Source organism: Neofelis nebulosa, chromosome 9 (genome assembly GCF_028018385.1).
Source record: "Neofelis nebulosa isolate mNeoNeb1 chromosome 9, mNeoNeb1.pri, whole genome shotgun sequence".
Taxonomy (NCBI): Eukaryota; Metazoa; Chordata; class Mammalia; order Carnivora; family Felidae; genus Neofelis; species Neofelis nebulosa.
In genome coordinates, this window is record NC_080790.1 from 120,356,124 (window position 1) to 120,381,667 (window position 25,544).

The following is a 25,544-nucleotide window of genomic DNA, read 5'->3' on the forward strand; positions in this document are numbered from 1 at the left end:
GGTTAAGCATCTGACTCTTGATTTCAGCTCAGGTCAGGATCTCACACTCCGTGGGTGCGAGTCCCACGACTGGCTGTGCGCTGACAGCACGGAGCCTGCTTGGGCTTCTCGCTCTCTCTCCCTCTCCCTGCCCCTCCCCTGCTTGTGTTGCCTCTCTCTCTCTCTCTCTCTCCCTCTCTCTTTCTCAAAATAAATAAAGATATAAATATACGTTAAAATTAAAAACAAAAACAATAAAAAACAAGAGAAAATTTACAACTGTCTGGAGCCTAGAGTCGCAGAATCCATCTGTCGTACGTGTGGCCTGACTTGAGATCATCTTGCAAGACGTCAGCGGGGAGAACGCGGGGGGCCCGTGGAGCCAGAGCACAGGCCTGGCGGGCTAAGGCAGTGGAAGGTCTGGTTGGAGAGGCGCGCCAGAGCCAAACAACGGGCCGTTGACATTTCAGTCTGTAAATAACGGAGAATGAATGGAGGTGTTCATCACGAGAGAGGTGTGGCAGGAAGGCTCCTCTGGCAGCACTGGGCAGGAGAGTTTAGAAGAGGAAGAGGGTGGGGGTTGTGGTCCCACTTCCGCTACCCTTAGGCCAGAAATAAACCTCAAACGATTCCACAGGCGACTTTCTCCCCGTCTCAAGTTGCTAAAAACTGGACTGGCCCAAAGCCTTGAACTTTCCCCGTCTTCTCTTCCAGCTGGCTCAGTTCCTCCTCTGGCCCCTGGCTTTATAAGCACCTCAGTTCTGCTGTCACCTTCAATAAGGGAGGCTCCTACGGAGAGAGCCTGACCAACCTCTGCCCAGGACGCTGCTGAAAACTGGATGATGGCCAGGCCGTCCTCTGTGGTGTTGGCCCTGTTGCTGCTGGCGGAGGTCTCTGGGTTTGCAGAAGGGGCGTCTAATCCTGGGTTCGTGGCCAGAATCACCAGAAAAGGCCTGGACTACGGTAAGGGGGTCGGCCATCCCTCTGGTGCGGCTGTTGCCCACCAGAGTGGTGTCGCAACCAGGACAAGGGATCTTAGAAACCTTGGGTATGTCACTCTCTGGGCTTCAGTTTCCTCATCTTGAATAGCGGAGGCTAAGGGTGGGGCTAGACCGGCATTTTCCCCAGGGGGCCAGCGGACTGTCCTGGAATTGCTGGGACACACGGTAAAATGTGGATTCCGAAGATCCGCCTACTACCGACGGAAGCGAGGCCTGGGAATCTGCACGGTTAACACAGGGTCCAAGCGATGGTGAAAACCCCGAAGGTTTGACTACACTGCAGTAACTCATTCCTCAAAAGCTCCCACGGTATTGTATCATTGCTTCCACAACCTTGTTGAATGAATAGATAACAATTGCCACTTACCTGGCACTTGGAATTCATGATCTAATTTCATTCTCAGGCGTAGGGTGGTATCATTGTTATTACCATTGTACGGGTGGGGGGAAGCGAGTCTCAAGGAATTCAAGGGGCTTGCTTGGGAGCACACCAATAGTAAATGACAAGTCCTACGTTCAATCCCAGGCCGTGTGATTTCAAAGCCCAGGCATCCGACTGCTACGCTTGGCTGCCTCCCAGGGAATGAGCTGACTCCCCCCATTTCCCCTCAGCCCACCGCTATGGAATAGCCACCCTGAAGAAGGAGCTGTCCACGATCAAGTTGCCTGATTTCTCAGGAAGCTTCAAAGTTGGTTGGATTAAAAGCGTGAGCTATGAGTTTTACAGGTGAGGTCTCCATTCTCCACTGCAGGGGCAGCGGAGGAAGAAGAATGGGGGCCTAGGTTCATGGGGTGGGAGGAAATAAACATGGAATCATCACTTGGGTTAAAGGCAAAAGGATCACGGCCAGCTCTTGTGGGGCTTCTGGGAGGTTCTATATATTTCTTGAATCATCAGGATGGGAAGGAGAGCCTTAGAAACCATTTATGAGCCCTGCGAGGTCAGTCCTATAGAAAGTACCCCTAGATTTTTGTTCTGCCAGAGACCCCCAGGTACTCTCCTGATTCCCCAGGTGAGGGATCAGGCCATGCCACTTAAAGGTCAATAGCCCTTCTCACAGTCCTAAAGTATCCTTTGCATCTGGTTTTCGCAGTGAGATACTTTTTAGTTTGTTAACACATCCAGATCTGCCACCAACTGGGAGTTCTTCAAGGCAAGGGCTGAGCTGTGAATCTCTGTGTCCTCTATGCCTAGAACCAGGTCTCACAGAACAGGGTCTCAATGGATGTTGGTTGAGTGAACTAATGAGTGTTGATCTGACAAGAGCCACGAACTCAAATGGCCACAGGGAGGGGGTATGTACCGGGTAGGGTGACTGTATCCATCACGGACCAGCCAAAAAAGCAGAATCCACATGAGGAACTTCGATGGAGGGAATCTAATATAGGGAACTTTCTCCAAGGTGTTAAAAGAACCGAAGAGCCAAGTAGAGGATAGTGAAGCAGCCAGAAATTCATAAAAACAGCGAATCACTAACAACCCTAGAGCCAAGAGCCTCGTGTGGAGGACTAATGGGCACCTGGCTTTTCTGGGTTTGATAGTCTGCCTTCCTTCTCCAGACTGAAGATCCATCGCTTCGAGCTCAGGAACTCGGATTTGAGACTACGCCCAACGCAGGGGATCACAGCCTCCTTGTCCAATAACTACGTGGCTGTCAGCGGGAACTGGAAGGTGAAAAAGGCTTTCATGTGAGTGGATTTGGGTGAGACTTGGGCAAGGGCAGGTCCTCCCACTCTGGGCTTCCATTTCTGGGTTCTTAAACAACTCGCCTAGGAAGGACCCAGATATGACTATCCTTAAGCCTCTATTTTATCATCTGTAGAATGGGGTCAATATTAACCCATCTCATAGATGCAGTTGTGGATTTAATAACAGAGCAGATGTAAGGCATTTAGCAGCGTGCCTGCCTGGCACACAGCAGATGTTCAATAAATGCTCGCTGTTTTAACTCATGACAGAGTAGAGGCTCAGTTAGGATACACAGCTAGTTAGTGGGGAACTGGGGACTGGTCTAGTTAGTGGGGAACTGGGGACTGGTCTGCATTCTATTGGCTCCTCTTCCTACAGGGGACTGATCACACATTTGCTTCCCATTTCTCCCAATCAGCACCCTCGATGGTACTTTCGACGTGCGCGTGGATGGCATTTCCATCTCGGTTTCCCTGAACTTGGGCAAGGACCAGTCTGGACGACCCACTGCCTCTGTGGCCCACTGCAGCAACTCCATTGGCCACGTCAGCATCGACATTTCTGGATCTCTGAGGTAAGAGACTCCACATGCTTGCTGGAGATTCTCGGAGACGCCTCGACATCCGGCCCACCCAGGGATGCTCCCAGTGGGGCATAAATAGCAAGATTGAAGGTTCATCAAGATCAGAGGTCAGTGAACCTGCAGGCCGATCCAGTCTGCCTCGTGTTTTTGTAAATAAAGCCATGGGCACACAGCCACACTCACTTACTCCCATGTCGTCTACAACTGCTTTAGCGCTACAAGGGCAGAGTTGAGTCGTTGCAACAGTGACCGTGTGGCCTGCGATGCCAAAAATGTGCACTATCTGGCCCTTTAAGAAGGAGTCTGCCGGCACCTGGGCAAGAGGGCCTTTAATGGCAACCCAGGATTCCAAAGTGACTTGCCCGGAGGAGATGCTCAGTGAACATTGAATGAATAATGCCAGTCCCCAGATGACTGCCTTCCCTCCGCTGGGGTTGTCACTGCATTGCTCAGATCCTGGCAGGACACAGGGCCTAACTGATAAGAATCTGATGAAGAGAATCTTAACTGGAGTGTGGACAGGGCTAAGGGGTGTTCAACAAGGGGTGTTGAAACTCCTGGAGACCGACGACAGTAGGGAGCTGTTACCACCCCTAAGGGTGAAGGTGAAAGGGGAGAGAAGGGTGTTGCCAGAGCCTAGAAAGAGCTGGAACCTTGGAGAAGGGGCCCTGGGGCAGGTATACTCACACACCCTGTCCCTGTGGCACAGCAGGGACACACCCGGTAAATACCCCAACCCCTCGCTCATTCCTGCCTGCGCCCCCTCATCAGCCAGACAGCAGGGGAGCCTGAGGGATGAATCTCCAGAGGCCAGCCCCCAGGACACAGAGGAGAGCAGAGGGGACTGGCAAGGGAGCGGTGGCAAACAGGATGAATAACCAATCACCTCTTTGCTAGACATGAATTCGCTGGATGACCACGTTGGGGGAAAAAATGTCAACAGAAACATGGGGTCCTTTAATCCTGTCAGCTGCAGGGGCATTTGTATTTCAGGAAGCCCAGAGACCGTTAGCTGTGCATTTACTCTACTGACAAATGTTTTCTGCACAAATACGAGGGGCTTTGAACTTAAGGCTGCCATTTGGAAAAGGAAACTTTTAATTGAGCCTGGATGGCTTTAAACCACTGTATTGTTTTATTTATTTAATTTTAATTTGTTCATGTTTATTTATTTTTGAGAGAGAGAGAGACAGAGTGCAAGCAGGGGGAGGGCAGAGAGAGGGGGAGACAGAATCTGAAGCAGGCGCCAGGCTCTGAGCTGTCAGCACAAAGCCTGATGCGGGGCTCGAACCCACGAACCGGGAGATCATGACCTGAGCCGAAGTTGGGACACTTAACTGACTGAGCTACCCGGGGGGCCCCACTACTGTATTGTTTTAACTGGGTGGGCATAATACCCCATTTCTCAGGAACAAAGCCATGAAATTCTGTGTAGTTTACACACACACACACACACACACACACACACACACACACAATGGAGATGAACACAGTGGCGGCCAGAGAAATATTTTAGCTAGTGTGTTATGGTGGTGATAGCTACATGGGTGGGTGCCACTGATAGGGACACAGAAGTATGATTACCCATGGTCTTGACCCAAGTGGGGAGTTGGTAACTATTTAATTGTTCATTCAACAAATATTTATTGATCCCCTATTATTTGTCAGATCCTGAGCTCAATGCTAAGAATACGAGATGATACACAACACACAGGGTCCCCACCTTGGTGTAATTCGTATTCCAGTAGGGGGAAGGAGACATAAAGTATATTAATATCTATTGAATTGCTTTCAACATAGTTGTGATAACACGCTTATAAGGAGAGAGTCCAGATGCTGTGAATATAATTTGGGCAGAGACAGATTCTTCACGGAAAGGATATCTGAAACGAGCCTTGATTCTTAACGAAAGAGGAGGAGGGGGGATCTTCACCGGTGGAGGAAGAAACATGTGCAAAGATCCTGAGGCATGAAAAGTCTGTACTTCCCAGGAAGGGAGCGGAGGCCAGTATACCTGAAGGGGTGGTGCTTAATTAGAAAGAGCGAAAGGAATAGGCGGGAGCCAGACTCTAGTCTTTATCCCAACGTCAGGCAGCGGGGAGCCATTGAAGGATTTTAAGAAAGGCAGTGATATAATCAGATTGGCTTTTTTTAGAAGATCACTCCCTAGGAGATTAGAGCTGGGCAGAGTGAGTGGAGGGAGACCAGAGAGCAGAGAGGCAGTTGTCCGGGTGAGAGACGATAATGTCCCAGGCAGGTGATGGCAGTGGACGTGGGGGAAAGGGCATGTGACAGATTTAGGAGTTGGACCGAATCTGGGCAACAAGAGGAGGAATGGGGCCAGGATGACTTTATGAAGTCTGTGACCCAAGGAAAGTTTCCTACTGCTTCAGTCTGTTATGCTTCTACTCAGTGTTGGAGGGGTCCTCAGAGGTGTCAGAGGGGGTGGGCTTTTCTGGAAGCAACACACCCCCCCCCCCCACAGCTGTCAGGGACTCCAGCCGTGCTCTCTACAGCCAGCGTCATTCAGATCCACCCAGGGGCCAACGTTCACCCAGCCTATGAGTCCTGGGGCTTGCTCAGGGGACAGAACCCTGGAAAGTTCAAGATGCGTTCTGCAGAATCCCAGGGAATACTTGTGTCCGATTTTAGTGCATGAATTTATAATATACCTACATTCATAAATCACATCACTCAATCAGCAAGCATTGAATGGCAAAGAAAAATCTATGGGAGAAAAAATTTTACCAGACATAATTCCACGGACTCACTCATTTCCCACAACCTCTTACCCTCACCCCGGGAGAGCACATAGCGTGGGATGTCTGTTTGGGGGCACAATTCTCACCGAGTGCTACCTGGGGTGGGGAGGGTTTCTCTGAGAGCAGCTTTACCTGAAGTGGGTTAGACTCACAGCGTGAGCCCAGGAGGTTATTCACCAGTGGCCCCTCAACACCTAACTCAGTGCTTGGCCCATCAGAGGCGCTCAGTAAATGTTTGTTGAATGAATAACTACTTGCTAAACTGCCAGGTAAGTTGTTCAGTGGATTTTGTAGGGTATAAAGAATGGACCTTACTCTGCTTGTTTTTCTTTTCTTGAGGTATAATTCACACATGACGTTATAGTAGTTCCAGGCGTACGACACAGTGACCCGATACTTGTATAGATTGTGAAATGATCACCACAGTGAGTCTCGTTAACATCTGTCACCACACAGGGTTACACGTATTTTTATTGTGATGAGAACTTTTTTTTTTTTTAACATTTATTTATTTTTGAGACAGAGAGAGAGACAGAGCATGAACGGGGGAGGGGCAGAGAGAGAGGGAGACACAGAATCAGAAGCAGGCTCCAGGCTCCGAGCCATCAGCCTGGAGCCCGACGCGGGGCTCGAACTCACGGACCGCGAGATCGTGACCTGAGCTGAAGTCGGACGCTCAACCGACTGAGCCACCCAGGCGCCCCTGTGATGAGAACTTTTAAGACCTACTCTTAGCAACTTTCAAATATGCAATAAAGCATTATTATCTATAGTCACCACGCCGTACGTCATAGCCCCATGACTTATTTGTTTTGTAACAGACGTTTATCCCTTTTGACCTCTTCCGCCCATTTTGCCCCCTGCCCCCGCAACCACCAATGTGTTCTCCGTACCTATGAGCTTGATTGTTGTGGGTTTTTTTAGATTCCACGCATAAGGGAGACGTATGGTATTTGTCTCTCTCTGTCTGACTTATTTCACTTAGCATAATATCCTCAAGGACCAGCCATGTTGTTGCAAATCGTAAGACAGCCTTCTTTTTTATGGTTGACTAATATTCGTGTGTGTGTGTGTGTGTGTGTGTGTGTGTGCGTGCCACATTTTCTTTATTCATTCATCCTTTGATGAACGTTTAGGTTGTTTTTATATCTTGGCTCTTATAAATAATGCTGTAGTTAATACAGAGGTGCCGATAACTTTTCAAGTTAGCGTTTTCAGTTTCTTCAGATAAGTACCCAGAGGTGGAATTGCTGGGTCATATGATAGTTCCATTTTTAATTTGTTGAGGATCCTCCATTCTTTCTCCAGAATGGTTGCACCAATTTACGTTCCCACTAAGAGTACATGAGAGTTCCTCATCTGGCTGGGTCCCTTCTTGGGACAACGTGGGGGAAGATCAGACCCGCGAATGGCCCTCCTTTTTGGAGTCCTAGTTAATCACAAAGTGGATCCTGACTTCTTTCCTCTTTTTTTCCAGCTGGATCCTGAACCTCTTCCATAAAAGAATTGAAAACAATTTCAAAAACATCTTGGAACAAGAGGTAAGCAAAAGGATAAGTAGATTTGTGATTAATACAAGGACGGTTTGGCATGTACATAGGTACATATTTGATATTCGGAAAGAGCCTTGCCTCTTAAGTATGCTGTCATTGAATGTGCTTAGTAAAACTTTCTTCATTTATGGTGCAAAAGCAAACTTCAAGGCTTTCCTAAGTTTGTGGGACCACATGCGCTAAATTGGCATTTGTACCTGGCAGAGCGTTTGATATCTAGTTGTAGATAATATTACAGACATACGGACGAGTGACTTTGGTCGGATCCTTCCCTCACACCATACACAAAAATCAAGTCCAGGTGTTCTAAGGATTTAAATGAATGCCAAACCAAATCCAAAACTTTTTAGGAAAAATTTTGGATATTTTTTCCACCGTATTTAAGGTGAAACTTAAATATGACTCATTCTTAAATATTCTTAAATATGGCGCACCCTCCCCCACCCCAAATGCACCATATTGAAAATCATAGTGGGGCTGATCTTCAGTACCTCTCACCTCCGGAAAAAGCCTTGGAGGTTAAGCATGCCTCTTCTTGGGAGTGCCTCTTCCACTTACCTGGTGTGTGTCTTTGGGCACACTGAAGGACCCCCTGGAACGTCACTCTACTCATTTGTAAAATTGGGACAATGAGCCCTACCTTGAAAGGGGCTGGTAAGGATTTGATTCGATAACCACTTAGCGCTCCCGGCACACAGGCTGTGCTCAGAGCACTCACCAGCATTACTGTTGAGACTCATTTCTCAACTGCATCTCACCTCCCGGAATCTTTGCTCTTGACCACATGAGTCCTGCAGTCAGACCTCTGGGGTCTAAATCCCAGCTCTGCAACTTGTCTGACTGGGATGCTGTGGTTAACGGGCTTACCCTCTCTGAGCCCTGGGATTTTTTTTTTTGTTTTTTATGTTTTTTAATGTTTCATTTATTTTTGAGAGAGAGAAGGAAAGAAAGTGTGTGTGAGTGGGGGAGGGGCAGGGAGAAAGGGAGACACAGAATCCGAAGCAGGCTCCAGGCTCCGAGGTGTCAGCACAGAGCCCGATGCGGGGCTCGACCTCATGAGTTGTGAGATCATGACCCAAGCCGAAGTCAGTCACCTAACCAACTGAGCCACTCAGGCGCCCCTGAGCCTTGGGATTCTTATTTATAAAACAGAAATAATCACAGCGTCTACACTGAAAAGCTGGTGGGAGGACCGTATGACATCATGCACCCAGGCACTGACGAGTGCCTCATACAGAGGAAGGGCAGAGGAACTGACACGAGGCTATTTTCATTGCCATGTATGCCCCAGGAGCCCTGTGCAGCAGGCTGAGGTCAGAGGCAAGTTGTGGTCTCTGCCCAGCTAATATAGGAAACATGGGCCAGAAAAATCTGGATACCCTGCGTCCAGTGGGGAATGGGGCAGGTGTCGGAGAGGCTGAGCCCAAGGACTGGTCAGTTTCCCAGGATGGGAGCCCTGGCTGCGGCCCCCACAGGACTGAGGGTGCAGATAGAGATATGAAGACAGAGAGGACCTCTGACCCAGGGGCTTGGGGTGGGCGAGGTCAGGCCCCAGCAGGGCCAGCTTCCTGGGTGGCGCTGCCGTTTCCTTGTGCTCCGGGAGAGGCCAGGTCAGGCCCACCTGATGCAAGCTGGCTTGGAGTTTGCACAAAACAGTGGCTCCCAAAGTGGGGAAACTTCCCCCAAACAAAGTGTTGATTTTAAGTGATTGTGGAGCCTCGGTATTGCATCATGCAGAATGATGGCGTGAACGAGTGATCCCCTTTGCAGTCCTCTCCCTCTTTCATCAAAGGGGAAGTCTCCGTTTGGGGTCAATGTATCCTGAACGCTTCTCACAAAAAAAAAAAAAAAAAGGGGAGCATTATCCAACGAGGCAGCCGTATCCAGCCTGGCTTTTTTTTTCAATCCCTTGTATTCTTTTTTCCCGGTTATATCGTGTGCATGCCAAGGGAGGCCAGCTTTTCGCTGACGAGTGCCATAAAATTTCTGTATTTTTTATTACGTGTATGTGATTCTTGAAAGGCCCCTTGATGCAAAGTGAACATTAAGTAAATGAAGAGGTGAGAAAGGCCAAGTCAGAGAGGTGGTGTAGGAATAGCAGAAGTTGGGAAATCGGAAGACTAGGGACTTCTGGGATCGTGCAAGCCGGAATTCTGGACGTTGGGAGCAGGCTGGTGGCCACTGAGGAACTGGTCTCAGGACTCTCCTTCTGGCTTTGCTTTGGGGCCCTCTGGTGGCCCTCATCAGTACTGCCTGCAGACCATGCACCTTGCTCCGTGGGATCCCTTATTCCCAGGTAGCCGGGAGCCAGAGCAAGAAGAGGAAGCCAAGGGGCTGAGGAAGGAGGGGCTGGAGCCTCTGGTTCAAGAGCTGCCTCCTGCACCTAACGGCTCTTCTGCTTTACCCCTTGCTCTCTAATAAGCGCGTCTACATACTACACTTCTTGCCCCTCAGCTGCCAAGGCATTGAACTGAGGACCATGACAAGGGCAGACCCCAGGGCCAGACTTGGCCACCATCCACTTTTAACGTGGGTTCCAGAAAAGTCTAGGAACTTAAGCTGGGCCCCTGTGTGTGGCCCAGCCCAAATGGCACAGTGACCAAGTGTTGCGTGTTGATGAAGGTAGCGGCCTCTTCTCCCTTTCGACACGCTCCTCCCCCACCTCACACACCTACCTACAGGGTGGGGAGATAACCCAGGTTTCCTGGAGGGCGGTGGGGGGAAGGGCAGGGCCAAGGAGACAGAGGGTAGAGGGAGACTCACCTGACTTTCTCACGCACTTTGGACAGATCTGCGAAATGGTCCGGAAGTCAACAGCCTCTCACCTGGAGCCCTATCTCCGGACGCTGCCAGGTTTGGAGGCCCCCTCCCTTCTCTGGGTGCCATCAGATGCCGGGACACCTGGTACCCCTGGAGCCATCACCATCATTTCCCAAGAGCCCCGGGAGAACTTTCCCCACTAAGGACCTCTCCACCTTAGAGTTGGATACGGGGTAACCCCCTCTCTCGGGGGTCTCTTCCGGAGGTGGGGGACTCAGGAGGTTAAGGGTAGTGACTTGGAAACCTGCCGGGAGCACGAGGTGGGCAGAGAATGACAAACGCATGGGAGAATCACGGGTCGGCTCTGCCCTGGCTGCTTTAACGAAACAGGGATGCTCTGAACTCCCCGCGTAGGGCCGGGGGTCCACCCAGCCCTGCCCCTCTGGCTGCCACAGGGGCCTTTTACAATCGGGTCGGGTCTCCCCCTCTTCTTGGGACCTAGCAAAGATTCCTCTGACTCGCAGGACACTGAGCCCAGCTTCGAGTGACAAGGCCTTGCGTGGTCCGGCAATGTGGCCGGCCACACAGTCCCGATATGCCTCTAACATCGCTAACTCCTCTAATACACCCTACGTGCCTCTAATACGCTCTGTACTGCTACAAGATCCTTGCACATATCGTTCCCTCTGCCAGGAACGTCCTGCCCCACTTCCACCCCCCTTTCACTGAGTCAACACCCACTCCTCCTTCAGGTCAGAGCCCAAGCAACCCCTCCTCTGACTCCCTGTCCAAATCAAGCTGCCACGCCCTATTTCACCCTCTATTATACGGCTGATACCATCCAAGGGACCTACGCTACCTAACAGAGTTGCACTTTTGCAATTATTTGCTCGAGTATTTGATTGTCTTTCCCCATCTTCCTCCCCACCCTGGACTGTCAAAGGACAGGGATTCAGCCTCTTGCATTACACTTGGCACATAGCACATGCTCAGTAAACATCGAATGAATGAGTGAACGGATGCACACAGCACTCTCTTTGTGACTGAAGGTACCATGGGTCGGCCCCAGCCCCATGTCCACTCTCCAAAGTCCATGTGAAAGGAGAGCCCTGAAACTGTGCAGTGCACAACGCACACAACTGTGTCTGACTACCCTATTCATAACACTGTCTCTTTCCTGTTCCACAGTTATCGCCATGATTGACCAGGTTGCCGGCATTGACTACAGTTTAGTAGGAGCTCCCCAAGTGACTTCCCAAGTCATAGACACACCCTTCAAGGTAAGTTGCTGTGGAGAGGGGACTTTAGAGCTCAGGACTAGCAGAAAATCAATTCTACCTCCCAGAGTCGGCTCCTCCCCTCCTTCTCTAGTCCATCTGCCTATAAGTCCCCATCCTTGGCCAGTGTCCACAGCAGCAACAGGAAAGTAATATACCTTCTCTTGATTCCAGTCTCCTCCAGGATTCCCCGGGGGGTTGAGCCAGGCCCTAGAGCGCCAGCCTCCTCCAATCGTATTTACAAACCGAACACATCTGCTCCTTACTATGTGCCAGATGCTGAGTATTTGTACGAATATTAACTTATTTAAAATTTACGCCACCTGGGGCGCCTGGGTGGCGCAGTCGGTTGAGCGTCCGACTTCAGCCAGGTCACGATCTCGCGGTCTGTGAGTTCGAGCCCCGCGTCGGGCTCTGGGCTGATGGCTCGGAGCCTGGAGCCTGTTTCCGATTCTGTGTCTCCCTCTCTCTCTGCCCCTCCCCCGTTCATGCTCAGTCTCTCTCTGTCCCAAAAATAAATAAAAAAAAAAATAAAAAAATAAAAAAAATAAAATAAAATTTACGCCACCTAGAAACCATTGGCCCCATCCTAATTCGGCAAATGAAGCGGTCAAGGCACAAGGAAGCTGGGGACTCACCCAAAGTCCCAGATCTAGTAAGTGGCAGGCCAGGGTTCAAACGGATACAGTTAATCTCCAGACTCCATGCTTCCCACATGCTTTCCACATGCCACATCCTGAGCCTGGGAGAACACGGCACATACCTCCCCACCCAGCTCGATAATTTGGGACTGTTGTCAGGGTCTAAATATTGTGGGGCCAGAAGGACACTTTCAGGACCCCAGGCCCACATTCTGGAGAGGAACCACCACCCAGGGCGCAGGAGACTTCCCTAGGCAGGCTTTGGATGCCTTTCTACCAGGCACCCTCTCTGGTAGGAACCTTAGGTGGGTGATGTGTCCCTCTGTCTCCAGGGTGAATTCTTTGGCCGAAACTGGCACTCCCCAGCCCCCTTCGATGCTCCTCCCATCAGGCTGCCTGAGAAACAGGACCACTCGGTCTACTTTGCCGTCTCCGAGCATGTCTTCAACACAGCCAGCCGGGTTTACCACCAGGCTGGGCGCATGAATTTCACCATCCAAAACCAGCACGTGAGTAAGAGAAGGAGGAGCCTGGGGGTCCCAGGAGAGAGCGTCAGGCAGGACAGTAGACCAAGGTTAGCGGTGTTCAGGGAAAGAACGTGCCATCTGAAACCTGCCGTGTGGGTTCAAATCCAGGCTGTGCCTCAGTTTCCGTCTGTGCATGTGGATCCCAGATCTGCCTCTTCCCCAGGGATCTGTAAAGAGCGCGGTGTCTGACCCACGATACAGATAAGCTACTGTTGGTGGTACTTTCAAACGTAAGCCAGACTCTGCGGTAACCTGTCTGGTCCTCCGAGTGGCGGATCCCAAGGCGGAGCTGGACTTGGGAGAGAGGGATGCGGGGCAGCGCCCGTGAAGGATAAAGGGGAGAGGAAGGGGGAGTAGGAAGGGAGAGCCCTCAGCGGGAAATGCAGTCCCGACACCGTGGAGGAGGGGGCAGGCGGGCGCGCTGGGTAGGAGTGCTGGAGGGCCCCCAAACCCACAAACCGTGAGATCGTGACCCGAGCCAAGTCGGAGGCGTGACCGACTCACCCACCCAGGCGCCCCTGCCTCTGGCTCATTGTCTTAATCCCGCCTGTGACCACCAAATTCTCCAGATCTACATACACCCTGGCTGTTCTCCGCCGGGGGCTGAGGGCTGTCTGGGAGAGTGTGGCCCCAGCACGAACGGTGTGGGGCCTGAATGAGACAGCAGGATGCTGCCAGCCAACCCCCCTCCTGGAAGTGGACCCCCTGAAGTCTGAGCCTCGCACCCCCACAGCCAAGCACTATGATGAGTTCCATACGAGCAGCCCGCGGAAAGAGGGGATCGTGAGGGAGGAGAGATCCAGCAAGGTGGGCTGCGTGCAGGTGCAGGCAGCGTTCGCCAAGCCGGAAAATCAGCAAGTCACTGGGGCCGGTAGAGGACGGCACCATGAGAGAGGTTGGGGGGGCCAGCCATCTCTGGCAGTAGATTAAATCCAGGTCGCGCTGGTTACGCGACCTCACTGGCCCTTGAGGGGAGCATCCTGAGAAACTATGAACAACAAAAACCGACTTTTGTTAAGAGTTTACTGGGTTTCCAGGCACTTAGCGCTCTGCCCACACATGGTCTCATTCAATCCTCGCGCGCTCTGCTCGGCGGGTGCTATCATGATCGTCCCCATTTTCCAGGCACAGGACCTAGCAAGGGGTGCTGGAAAGTAGTCCGCCAAAAAGCTGGCAGCAGCGGTATTTGAACCCAAGCTGTCTGACCTCCAAGTCCACATCGTGTCCTGCGTCTCAAGCAGCCTCCTGCTTTTCTACTGCAGATTCCCCTGGACTCTCCAATCCACCTGCACACCAACTCATTCCGGGCCATTATTCCTCAGGTAAGACCCGCGAACACTAATCTCGGAGTATAAGGCAACCCCTCGACCTAGACCAGATGCGGAGATTGTATTGGCGTGGCCGCGAGCTGTGCCTACACTTCCTCCAAACAGCTTACCTATTAGAACGGTGGATAGAGATAAAAGCTATTAAGTTTTGCATGCACCAGTCCCATCATTCTCTGACCCCTTGTGGCATAAAGTCTCAGGATCTGGATTCGGATTGATTGCCTGTGTTTGAACCCTGGGTCTGCTGTTCTCCATCTCTGGAACTCTAGAGAGAGTTCTCCATCTCTGGAACTCTCCAACTCTGGAACTCCGTCTCGTCGGGCCTCAGTTTCCTCGTCTGTCAAACGGGGACAATAATAATACCTGACCCGCCGGGTCGCTGGGAGGGTCACATGGGAGATGATAGCACCGAACCAGCGCAAATGTATAAGATCTTTCTGGGGCACAAGGGGGGAGGGCACATCGGGCCGGCTCATAATTTGGGGCTAGGCCACTAATTGATATTTGTTTGACGTTTATGTAAAGCGTAGCTGAAAAGTGGCAGAAGCCCAGTGGAGAACAATCGGTGCCCCCTCTCTTGAACCAGGCAATTCAGCCCCAGCCCCAAATTTACACTGTAGTCAACACAAGCTGGCCCGCATAGGCAGCAGTATGGCGACCATCGCTGTTACTGGAACGTGCCCACTGGGGGTGTCTCTCACTTTATTAGAGTACACTTTCCAATCACAACACCTGTCTATTGGAAAGAGTTCTGGAAAACACAATGCCCGCCCTCCTGTCATATTTCCACTGCTGGTCAAAGGCCCTTGGAAGTTTGGACTTTGGGGATCTGCCCACCTGCCCTTCCCTGATACAGCTCCGGCTCCTTCTGTCTATCTCCCGCCCTCCCCTGAGTCTCTGCCCTCTTTCTCCAGCTGGCCAGGTTGTACCCCAATGCGGAGCTAGAGCTTGAGACGTCTCCCGAATCGGCCCCGTTCCTGATGTTCACCCCTGGAAATGTGACCCTCAGTCCAGTGATAGACATCCAGGCCTTCGCTCTCCTGTCCACCTCCTCTGAGCGCAAGCTACTCTTCGAACTCAGGGTGGTAAGTCTGATCCCAGCTCCCCAGAGGAGCAAGGGGTTCCGCCTGCCACGGTGTAAGCCTCTCCCTCCTCTGAAGGACCGGGAGACTGCACAGTTCGTAGACGCTGGAGGCTGCTTCTTCTTGCCAGCGGCGTGAGGGGACCTTGCATTTCAGGCTTCCCAGGGGCATACTTAATCACATCATACACTGTCACAATTGCGAGAAAGCTTAAAAGTCATTCCCTCCAGCTACGTTGGACAATTTTAGCTTGCTCACTCTTACATTTGCTATAAAAATGTGTTTGATTTAAAGCACAACCCTTCTGAAATTAGTATAAATAAAAATCATTAAATTACCTTTTTAAAGAAGGTATAAAATGTAAAGAAGTCTTACGATGGCAGTACTCTCCAAACTGAGCTACACGTTCAACACAATCCCTATCAAAATCCCAGCTGGCTTTTTTTGACAAGCTGATCCTAAAATTCATATGCAAACTCAAGGGGCCTCGAATAGCCAAAACAACCCTGAAAAAGAAAAACAAGCTGTAGAGGTCCTACTTCCCTATTTCGGAACTTACTAGAAGGCTACAGTAATCAAGATAGTGTGGTGCTGGTGCAAAGAGAGACATACAGATCAACAGAATAGAATTAGGAATCCAGAAATACATCACCATATTTACAGCCAAATGATTTTCAACAAGGGGACCAAGGCAATTCAGCAGAGGAAGAATAAGATTTTTTTAAGTTTACTTATTTTGAGAGAGAGAACACGCACTAGTGGGGAAGGGGCAGAGACAGCAGGAGAGAGAGAGAATCCCAAGCAGTCTCCCCAACACCGGGCTCGACCTCACGAACCATGAGATCACGACCTGAGCCGAAATCAAGAGTTGGACGCTTAACCGACTGAGCCACCCAGGTGCCCCAAAAAGAAGCTTTTAAGAAATGGTGCTGGGACAACTGGATATCCACATGCAAAATGAAATCAGACCCCTTCCTTATACCTACACAAAAAATTGACTACAAGTGGACCCCAACCCAAAGGTGGGAGCTAAAACTACAAAACTCTCAGAAAAAAAACCACAGTATTAAATCTTCTTGACCTTGGGTTAGGCAAAGGCTTCTAAGATGCAAATCAAAAGCATGAACAACAAAATTAAAAAATGGGTAAATTGGACGTCACCAAAATTAAAAACTTCTGTGCTTCAAAGGACATAATTCAAAAAAGTGAGAAAACCCACAGAAAGAGAGAAAATGTTTGCAAAGCATATATATGGGAAGGGATGTGCTTCCAGAATATATAAAGAACTCTTACAAGTCAGTCATAAAAACAACAAGCCAGGGACGCCTGGTTGGCTCAGTCGGTTAAGCATCCAACTTTGGCTCAGGTCATGATCTCACGGTTCGTGAGTTCGAGCCCCATGTCGAGCTCCGTGCTGACAGCTCAGAGCCTGGAGACTGCTTCAGATTCTGTGTCTCCCTCTCTCTCTGCCCCTCCCCCGCTCACTCTCCACCCCCTCCGTCTATCTCTCTCTCTCTCAAAAATGAATAAACATTAAAAAAATTTAAATGACAATCCAATTTCAAAAGGGGCAAAACACTTCTGCTTCTGGGAAGATGGGCTAGATAGATGTCCATTTCCCCCACTCCTGCTGAGTACAACCAAAAACCTCACACATTACATATAAAATAAACAAGAAAACTCTGAAAGGCAGAGAGAAAAAGGTGGATGGGCCAGGGGCCTCAGGATCTAAGGAACGGCATGATGATGAGTGCCCTGGGTTTTCTTTTTGCCCTACAGAGTTCAATTTGGGGCCAGGTGGAAACACTCCCAGGCACAAGCAAAAAAGAGCCCCAACAACATCCTCCTGTCTCTAGCCAAAGGACCAAAAACGGGACAGCCTCGTAAGACAGAAAACTTATAGACAATTCATAACTCGCTTAAGGCTATACCAACATGCCCAACACCCCTGCCGGGGTGTGTCAGTGGAATAGAGAAAAGGAGTGAATTAAAAGATAGGATGATAGAAATGAGCCAGTCCGAACCCGCAGACTGAACAGACGTAAGGAGCCTCAGGGCCCCGTGGGACTCCGACAAAAGATCTCACCTTCATGTCTTCAGAGTCTCAAAGTAATAATGGCTGGGAATTCCCCAAATTTGGCAAGAGACATAAATCCAGAATAGCGAACCACCCTAGATGTCGCCTGGTTCTACCGCACCCCTCGACGGACCACCCCTCGACGGGTCGGCTGCTGGTATCTTTGGTATCTTTAAATGTCCCTAGGGCTCAGGGACTCTCTGAACTTCTCTTAGTAGGCTGCTTCAAAGCCCAGTCATACTTGTCGGTGGACGGTCTCCCTATTCGAATGTTCTGTGTCTTTAGCTCCGGCTTATTTCCCCTTCTTGATGCTTCCATTAAGACCTCTAAAACCCCAGCTCACCTTTCTTAAAATCGGCTGGGGAGCCACCAACATTCTGCATCCCCAGCCCACAATCCTCGGGTCGCTCCTTTTCACCTACATGTTCCACATCCCGCCGTGGCTTCTATTTCTCTTTTTTTTTAATTTTTTTTTTTAATGTTTATTTATTTTTGAGACAGAGAGAGACAGAGCATGAATGGGGGAGGGGCAGAGAGAGAGGGAGACACAGAATGGGAAGCAGGCTCCAGGCTCCGAGCCATCAGCCCAGAGCCTGACTCGGGGCTCGAACTCACGAACCGTGAGATCGTGATCTGAGCTGAAGTCGGACGCTCAACCGACTGGGCCACCCAGGCGCCCTCCGTGGCTTCTATTTCTGAAGCATTTTCTCCTGGACTGGGAGCCAACCGGACTTCTACATGGGCTGAGAGTCTGGGTTACCCCCCTTTGCTTTTCTAGACGACCAACATCTCCGCCACCATCAGTGTGAGCTCCGGCAGGATCGTTGGTTCGGTGACCACGGGCAGGTAAGAGGCCGCAGGATGAGGGGAGGAAATAGGGCAGGATGGGGAGAACCCGGCAGTGACTAGAGCATCTAGTCTGTTCGCTGATAGGACTGGCATTGACCCTTGGAAACAGATCTCCACGGGGGCTGGCCTATCCTGTAATCCAGGTGCCCCTTTGGAAAGGCATGTTGACATGGCATGCATGAAAGGCATGCTTCCCTGTCCCCTCTCAGGCGTCAGTGGAGGAGCCGGACTTCCGCAAAGGGATAACTTAGGAACCGTAATCTACCTGGAAGACGCGGGGCTCTGCAGGGACTTTGTATAAAAGATTGAGAAAAACTATCAGTAACCTGCACAGGAGAAAGGGAGATTTGGGATGCAGGGTTAAAGACGCCCTAGCCACTCCTTGCTGCTCCCCTGTCCAGACACCCAGTCAGTAGGCAAGTCCTTATCTAACCAGGGGGCCAATTGGGGGGGGGGGGGGGGAGGGATGCAGGCTTTGGGCGGGAGGGAGAGTATCCCCAGCAAGGGCTGGCGCTTCCCCTGGCGGTGTCCTCCGTCTGGAGCCCTCACCTGTGTCCCGTGTGTCACTGGCTCTGGGTGCTGCTGCCTGCTGGGGAACAGGTGCAGCGGGTGCGTCACAGGAACCGATTCCTGGCTTCGGGGCTAGATGCGTGTTGGCTGATAAAGTGCACTGACCCCATTAAGATGTACATCTCCTTGGGGCGCCTGGGTGGCGCAGTCGGTTAAGCGTCCGACTTCAGCCAGGTCACGATCTCGCGGTCCGTGAGTTCGAGCCCCGCGTCAGGCTCTGGGCTGATGGCTCGGAGCCTGGAGCCTGTTTCCGATTCTGTGTCTCCCTCTCTCTCTGCCCCTCCCCCGTTCATGGTCTGTCTCTCTCTGTCCCAAAAATAAATAAAAAACGTTGAAAAAAAAAAATTTAAAAAAAAAAAAAAAAAAAAAAAAAAAGATGTACATCTCCTTTAGAGGCCTTTAAACAGAGAAGCCCATGGTGAACATGTGGGCCGTGCAGAGGTCCGGGAATTTGAGTTTATGCATAAACCTGGCTTGGGTGGGGGCGGGGGTCGCAGTATCCGAGCGGACAGACAACGGCTTGGGCTGTGGAGAGACGACAAAAGGAGGGACGACGTAAGAGGACCTCACACAGTGGTTTCATCAAGGAATTAGCAGAACGATTCTGCCCCATGAGAAGAAAGCAGAGATCAGCCCAGGGTAGTTAGAATCCCTGAACAAGAGAGCCCGGCCAGCAGCCAGGAGGTTCAATGGTGGGGGGGGGGGGGGGGGGGGGGCCGGGGTTGGCTGCTACAGCGACAGCAACCGAGGTCCCCCGGGAACAATATTGTCTGTTCCCAGACAAGAACAATGATAATTGTTTGCATAATTATCATGCAAATAACGCGTGCTCACGGCAAGAAGGAAATTGCAAAGGTGTAAAAGAAAACCACCCCGAATCCCCCCTAACCCTGCCACGTAGTAATAGTTTCCGGCTTCCTTCCATTTTTTGTGCCGTTTTACATAATCGGCCGAGCAGAGCATTACTTTTTGTATCCCACTTGTTCCAGTCAGTGTTTGTATTGTCATAATTTATGTAAATTGTTGCAGATGCTCTGCCAGCCTTATTTTTAACGACGTCGCTTCTTCTTAAATCACCGGGCATGCTTGAAGGCCTTAAATGCACCACACTGCAGAGAAACGCTGGGGTGCCCAGGCCCCCGGGAAACGGCCTTGCCCGTGGGCACTGGGTGCTCCCCTCGGGTAACGGCGAGGAAGTAGCGGTCACGGCTCGCGGTGACCCGTGCCTCTCTTTCTCCACGCAGTAAGCTGAAATTGGAACTGAAACACTCCAACGTCCGTCACCTCAATGTGAGTTGTTTTCCCCAGCACCTCTTCTGTGTGTTCTCTGAGCAGGGATTCGGCACGGGGTGGGGGGGAGGGGGGAGGCCACAGAAGACGCATCGTGGAAACGGATGCCGTGTCTAAAAGTTAATCCTCCAAGAAGGGCGTTGCCTGACGGCCAACGGAGGCAACAGGACGTGGACATCAAGAGCGTTGAAGGAAGATAGATCTGGGCGCTTTTACCAGATGTGCCGCTGGGTTACTGCATGACGTGGGGAAAATGACTTAACCTTTCTGGGCCTCAGTTTCTCTGACCGTAAAATGGGAATACTGATACCCACCCCAGCTACTTCGAACGGGAGCTATCACGTGACATGGGGCAATGAAGTTAGTAAGACCCTTTGACAAAGTGCCTCACACGGAGTAAGCTCTCGGTATATATTCAGTGTCGTGATATCATGATAATAGGAGCCCAGGTCCACAACACCTTACCCAAAGCCCTTAGAGCTGATGGGCTTCAGAATTGAGAACTTTTGACAGGAAATCTGGGGCGTCCAGCATAGCTTAGCTAACTCTTTCAGGGGGATCTGGGGCAGCGCTCTATCACCAAACACATTAAAACTCCTGCGGCAAAATTTTAAAGTGTTTGCACCGAGTGGAGTAAGAACCACGAAATATCCCGACGGCAGTTCAGGTCCGGGGTTGCCATAAGATGAGCCTGTACGTCCTGATGGCGAAGGAAGGTCAGAGAGTGGGGTTTAGGAGATCGGGAGTAAGGAGCTGTTTGTTCATCGGCAGCCAACCTGCTTTGGGAGTGGGGTGGCATGTCGGTGTTTCTGGAGGCGGGGGCCAGGCAGATGTCCTTCCCTCGGACTCGTTTTCATTCACATCCTGTTTGTTCCCTTTGCTCTGTGCCCCCCCCCCCGCCAGGTGGATCTGATGGAAGCCATCCTCAATTACTACGCGCTGCACACCCTGTACCCCTCTCTCAACGGTAAGCCTAGCTGCTACCGTGCAAACGTTGAATTCTACCCTTTCTGTAGGAGTCAGGGATCAGTCGGCCTGCCACTTACCAGGCTGAGCCCCTCTTCTTCCGGGACCCCGCGCTCATGGAGCTCACGCTTTGTTGGGAAGGCAGACATGTAACAGGCAGTGACAACCTGCGTGACAAATGCCTTGACAGAGGAAACACAGGGTGCTGTGGGAGCTAGGAGGAGGCACTGAACATGACTTAGAGGTCGGTCCAGGCTTCCAGGAGGTGAGGGTCAAGTTGAGTCCCAAAGCACAGGGAGTTGGGTCAAGGGAGGAGGGGCATTCCAGGCAGCACCTAGAGAACATCTGGAGTTGGCACCCCGGGGTTCTGGGCCAGGTTGGGTGACTGACTTGCTCGGTGACCTTGACCTTGATGGAAGCAGCGCTTGGCCCAGTAGCTGCCGGAGAACCAGCAGGCCTCCTTCTACGCCACGGCCTTCTCCAGCTGGCCTCACCACCTGCCTTTCACCACCACGAGGTTAGAGCAGGAAGTCATCCTGGAAAAGAGAGAGCGGCGGAAATGATGGTCCTTGGGGATGAGTCCCTGGTTATAAGTACAGCATGTCCCATCCCGGCCGCTCTGGCTGGTGGAGGCTGTCCACATCTGTCCCCTCCTGAGGAAGCCGCATTTGCCGGGCATTTATCTACATGCCCCGCTCCCCGCAGAAAACCGGCCCCGAATCCAGCAGCCTACCGCATTTCAAAGCAGCCCACCCTGTCACCGGCCAGCGGCCAATGCAGTGAGCTGTGTCCCCACACGTCCTCAGCCTTCTCCGTCCAACCCGTGTCTCTCTGCTGTTTATCTTCCAGCAAAGCTTGAGGAGGGCTTCCCTCTGCCTCTGCCAAGGGACACCTACCTCAACAGTTTGGAGCTCCACGTCCACAAGGTCAGTGAGACGTGGCGTCTGGATGGGGAGCCCGAAGGCCTCCTGGGAGGGCTGCTTTCGGGGCTGGTAGATATTAGGGGGAGCCCCTGATTCCCACTTATATCCTGGACTTACTGTTTATAGGGACAAATATTTTTGTTTTAAATTTTGGAGTGCAGATGCAGGTTTGGATTATGTGGAATCTTGGCTTCGTGCAGAAAGGCTCAGTTCCCAGTAATTCAGTTCAAACACCTTAACTGCACATCAACAATGTGGAGGGCCCTATACCCACGGGTGGCAGGAGGAAAGCGTGCACAGGGGTCAGATTAGACGCACCACTTCCAGGTTGATGAGCCAGAACCTCCTTGGTGGTGTGAGAGTCCCCACTGGGCCACCAGCCAGCCTTCCCTCCCACAGCAGCAAGGGATGTTCCTGGAGAAAAACTGACCAGGCCTTTTAGCGCAAGAAGCACGTCAGGGGCAGGGACAGGGACAATGACAGTTTATAACTCCAGAGACACCCATGTCTTCAGTGTTCATAGCATGTTCTTACTCCAAGGTAATTCTAGACTACATCCTTATAAATTAATTATGCGAGGGGAATAAACTGAGGCAGCACTCAGAGGCACATTGTTCTCCTGGGAGAAAAAACTTCTGGGGGACGGACAGTGACATTCATGCGTGTCTTCCAGAACTCAGCAGATCGGGAAATGCAAATAAATTCCCGGGGGGCAGGCAGCTGAGAGGGACAGTGTTTCTAAAAACCTCCAAGACCTGGGGCACCTGGGTGGCGCAGTCGGTTAAGCGTCCGACTTCAGTCAGGTCACGATCTCGCGGTCCATGAGTTCGAGCCCCGCGTCAGGCTCTGGGCTGATGGCTCGGAGCCTGGAGCCTGTTTCTGATTCTGTGTCTCCCTCTCTCTCTGCCCCTCCCCCGTTCATGCTCTGTCTCTCTCTGTCCCAAAAATAAATAAAAACATTGAAAAAAAATTTAAAAAAAAACACAAACCCTCCAAGACCTAAAGGCATGGCCTTTGCACTTGACCCGGTGTTTCGGTTCAAGTGAGAACGTGCCTCTAGACCCAGTGGGGGTTCCCCTTTCGGGAAGCTCCTCTCCTACGCTGCTCACAAAGTGAGCTTTCTTGTGTGTCCTGTTTGCCTCCTCTCCAGAACTTCTTGCTCTTGGGGGCCAACCTTGAAGAGGCCGAACACTGAAGAGGAGTAGCCATGGCCGGAGGAGGAGACGACATCACAGCTGGGGCTGCCCCTGCCCCCGTGGGGGTCCGGAGGCTGCAGCCGCACTGCCTCCACTCCCGTGAGGGCCCCCTCCACGTGGACACTAGTCACCGGGGAGCCTGTGGCACCTGAACACAAGCCTGAACAGGTGACCCCTTCCCCCCCTCCTTTCTCCTCCTCCTCCTTCCCGTGTCCCTTCGTGGTTTCTTTACGGCTGTCCTTAGCCTTACTCTGGGCGGTTCGCCCCTGGCTACCTACCTGCCGGCCACCGGAATAAACTTCAGTAAAGGGGGAAAGCATGAGCAATGTCTGGTCACCACACAGCTCAAAGCACCTCGCTCACCACGAAACATGAACTTAGTCCCCTGTGTCCTTTGGTGTCGTGGTTACAGGAGCAAGAGTCAGACAGAGGGGGCTCAGCGCTTCCTTGATGTGTGATATTTATCGAAATGGGAATGGGGCGCCTGGGTGGCTCAGTTGGTCGAGCGGCCGACTTCGGCTCGGGTCGTATCTTGCAGTTCATGGGTTCCAGCCCCACATCAGGCCCTGTGCTGACCGCTTGCTCAGAGCCTGGAGCCTGCTTCGGATTCTGTGTCTCCTTCTCTCTCTGCTCCTCCCCAGCTCACGCTTTGTCTCACTCTGTTTCTCAAAAACAAATAAATGTAGGGGCGCCTGGGTGGCTCAGTCGGTTAAGCGGCCGACTTCGGCTCAGGTCATGATCTCGCGGCCCGTGAGTTCGAGCCCCGCGTCAGGCTCTGTGCTGACCGCTCAGAGCCTGGAGCCTGTTTCAGATTCTGTGTCTCCCTCTCTCTGACCCTCCCCCGTTCATGCTCTGTCTCTCTCTGTCTCAAAAATAAATAAACGTTAAAAAAAAAAAATAAATAAAAAAAAAATAAAAAAAACAAATAAATGTAAAAAAAAAAAAAAATGTTTTTTTTTTTAAAGATCCTTTAATACACTAGGAGTTGGATGACAGACTTCCAAATTTTAAATAAATCTGTCTCGAACCATCAACCAACAGCATACCTCTGATGAGATCATCGAAGTGTTGTGTTTTTTTACCTCGGAAGGCCCAGGAAATGAGCCGCCAAGGTCTGATGACCTTACCCAGGAAAATCCAGGATGTCTAAGAGTGAAGATGGGAGATGGTCAGCAAGGATGGTGAAAGATAATGAACCAAAGTGAAATATTTGCCTTGAATGCTCAGTTAGTTACCAAAGGCTGATGTCCAGCCTACTGTGCTCTGTGCTGATAAACTCCCTGTCCAGCTAGCCCCCACTGTCCCCTGAAGGCAGGAATTCCTGCCTCTCCAAGCCAGGCTCGGGCATAAGGTCTTTTGTCCAAGATCATTTCCTCTAGTATCTCCATTATTAGTCTGTCACCATCTGTCATCTCTCACGGAGAAGGCAGCTTTATGAGGGTCTCGTCATTGTCATGTGAAAAACCTACAACCTACACCATCCCCTTCCAAGACAATGGGTGACTTTTCTGATCTGACCACTTCTGTGTCCCTAGACTCTGACTTCCAACCCCAGTCCTTCTGGGACAATTCAGCGGGAGTCCTCCCAAAAGCCTGTGGGTCACCCATCTTCCTTTTCCACCTCCATTCCTGAGGGACCTTTCTGAAGCCGGAAAAACAGCTGGGCCCATCCCTGGTGCTCCCTTGTCTGAGCACACGGGACAGCCCATTCAGGATTTTCCTAACTGGCTGCCATCAGAACGCTTCATTTTCAGCTGAAATCTGTGATTAAAAATTGACCCATTCGGGGGCGCCTGGGTGGCGCAGTCGGTTAAGCGTCCGACTTCAGCCAGGTCACGATCTCGCGGTCCGTGAGTTCGAGCCCCACGTCGGGCTCTGGGCTGATGGCTCGGAGCCTGGAGCCTGTTTTCGATTCTGTGTCTCCCTCTCTCTCTGTCCCTCCCCCGTTCATGCTGTCTCTCTCTGTCCCAAAAATAAATAAAAAACGTTGAAAAAAAAATTAAAAAAAAAAAAAATTGACCCATTCGTATTTTCAGAGCTCAACATGTCACCCTGATCGCCGGATGCCTCGGTTTGGTGGCATATTTTCTTAAAGAATCCTGTTGAAAGTTCTGCCCCTGGGTGGTGCTGGGGACAGCCTGCATTCAGAGGGGGTTAGGTATTAGGGAGCCCTCCCCCACCCAGCTCTTACAAACAGCAAAGCTGACATTTTCGTCTCCTTCTGCCTGATTCCTGCTTCTCACCTGGTGTGACTCAAGAGAATTTAAAGTGACAAGATCAGGGGCGCCTGGGTGGCTCAGTCGGTTGGGCGGCCAACTTCGGCTCAGGTCATGATCTCGCGGTCTGAGTTCGAGCCCCACGTCGGGCTCTGTGCTGACCGCTCAGAGCCTGGAGCCTGTTTCGGATTCTGAGTCTCCCTCTCTCTCTGACCCTCCCCTGTTCATGCTCTGTCTCTCTCTGTCTCAAAAATAAATAAACATTAAAAAAAAA

The 25,544-nt window shown here is 51.3% G+C and overlaps 1 protein-coding gene across 2 annotated transcripts; it reads left to right on the top strand.

Annotated features, from left to right (window-relative positions):
• Positions 1-338: 338 nt before the first annotated feature.
• On the top strand, positions 339-23,739 carry LOC131485745 (lipopolysaccharide-binding protein-like). Of its 2 annotated transcripts, XM_058685578.1 has the most exons (16): positions 339-942; positions 1,593-1,707; positions 2,541-2,669; positions 3,089-3,244; positions 7,493-7,556; positions 10,358-10,421; positions 11,517-11,608; positions 12,579-12,755; positions 14,036-14,095; positions 15,016-15,186; positions 18,039-18,106; positions 19,924-19,969; positions 20,873-20,936; positions 21,358-21,452; positions 21,785-21,861; positions 23,009-23,739. In XM_058685578.1, exons 1-16 carry the CDS (start codon positions 819-821, stop codon positions 23,061-23,063), a joined length of 1,557 nt encoding a protein of 518 aa, XP_058541561.1. In that variant the 5' UTR covers positions 339-818; the 3' UTR covers positions 23,064-23,739. The 2 variants fall into 2 exon arrangements, with proteins under 2 accessions (XP_058541561.1, XP_058541560.1); XM_058685577.1 differs by lacking the exon at positions 21,358-21,452 and having other exon boundaries at positions 348-942.
• Positions 23,740-25,544: the final 1,805 nt, after the last annotated feature.

Coding starts and splice junctions, on each gene's coding strand:
- LOC131485745 (XM_058685578.1), top strand. CDS start 819: ATGATGGCCAGGCCGTCCTCTGTGGTGTTGGCCCTGTTGCTGCTGGCG. Junction 3,245..7,492: donor GACATTTCTGGATCTCTGAG/GTAAGAGACTCC, acceptor CTTTTTTTCCAG/CTGGATCCTGAACCTCTTCC. Junction 10,422..11,516: donor CTATCTCCGGACGCTGCCAG/GTTTGGAGGCCC, acceptor CCTGTTCCACAG/TTATCGCCATGATTGACCAG.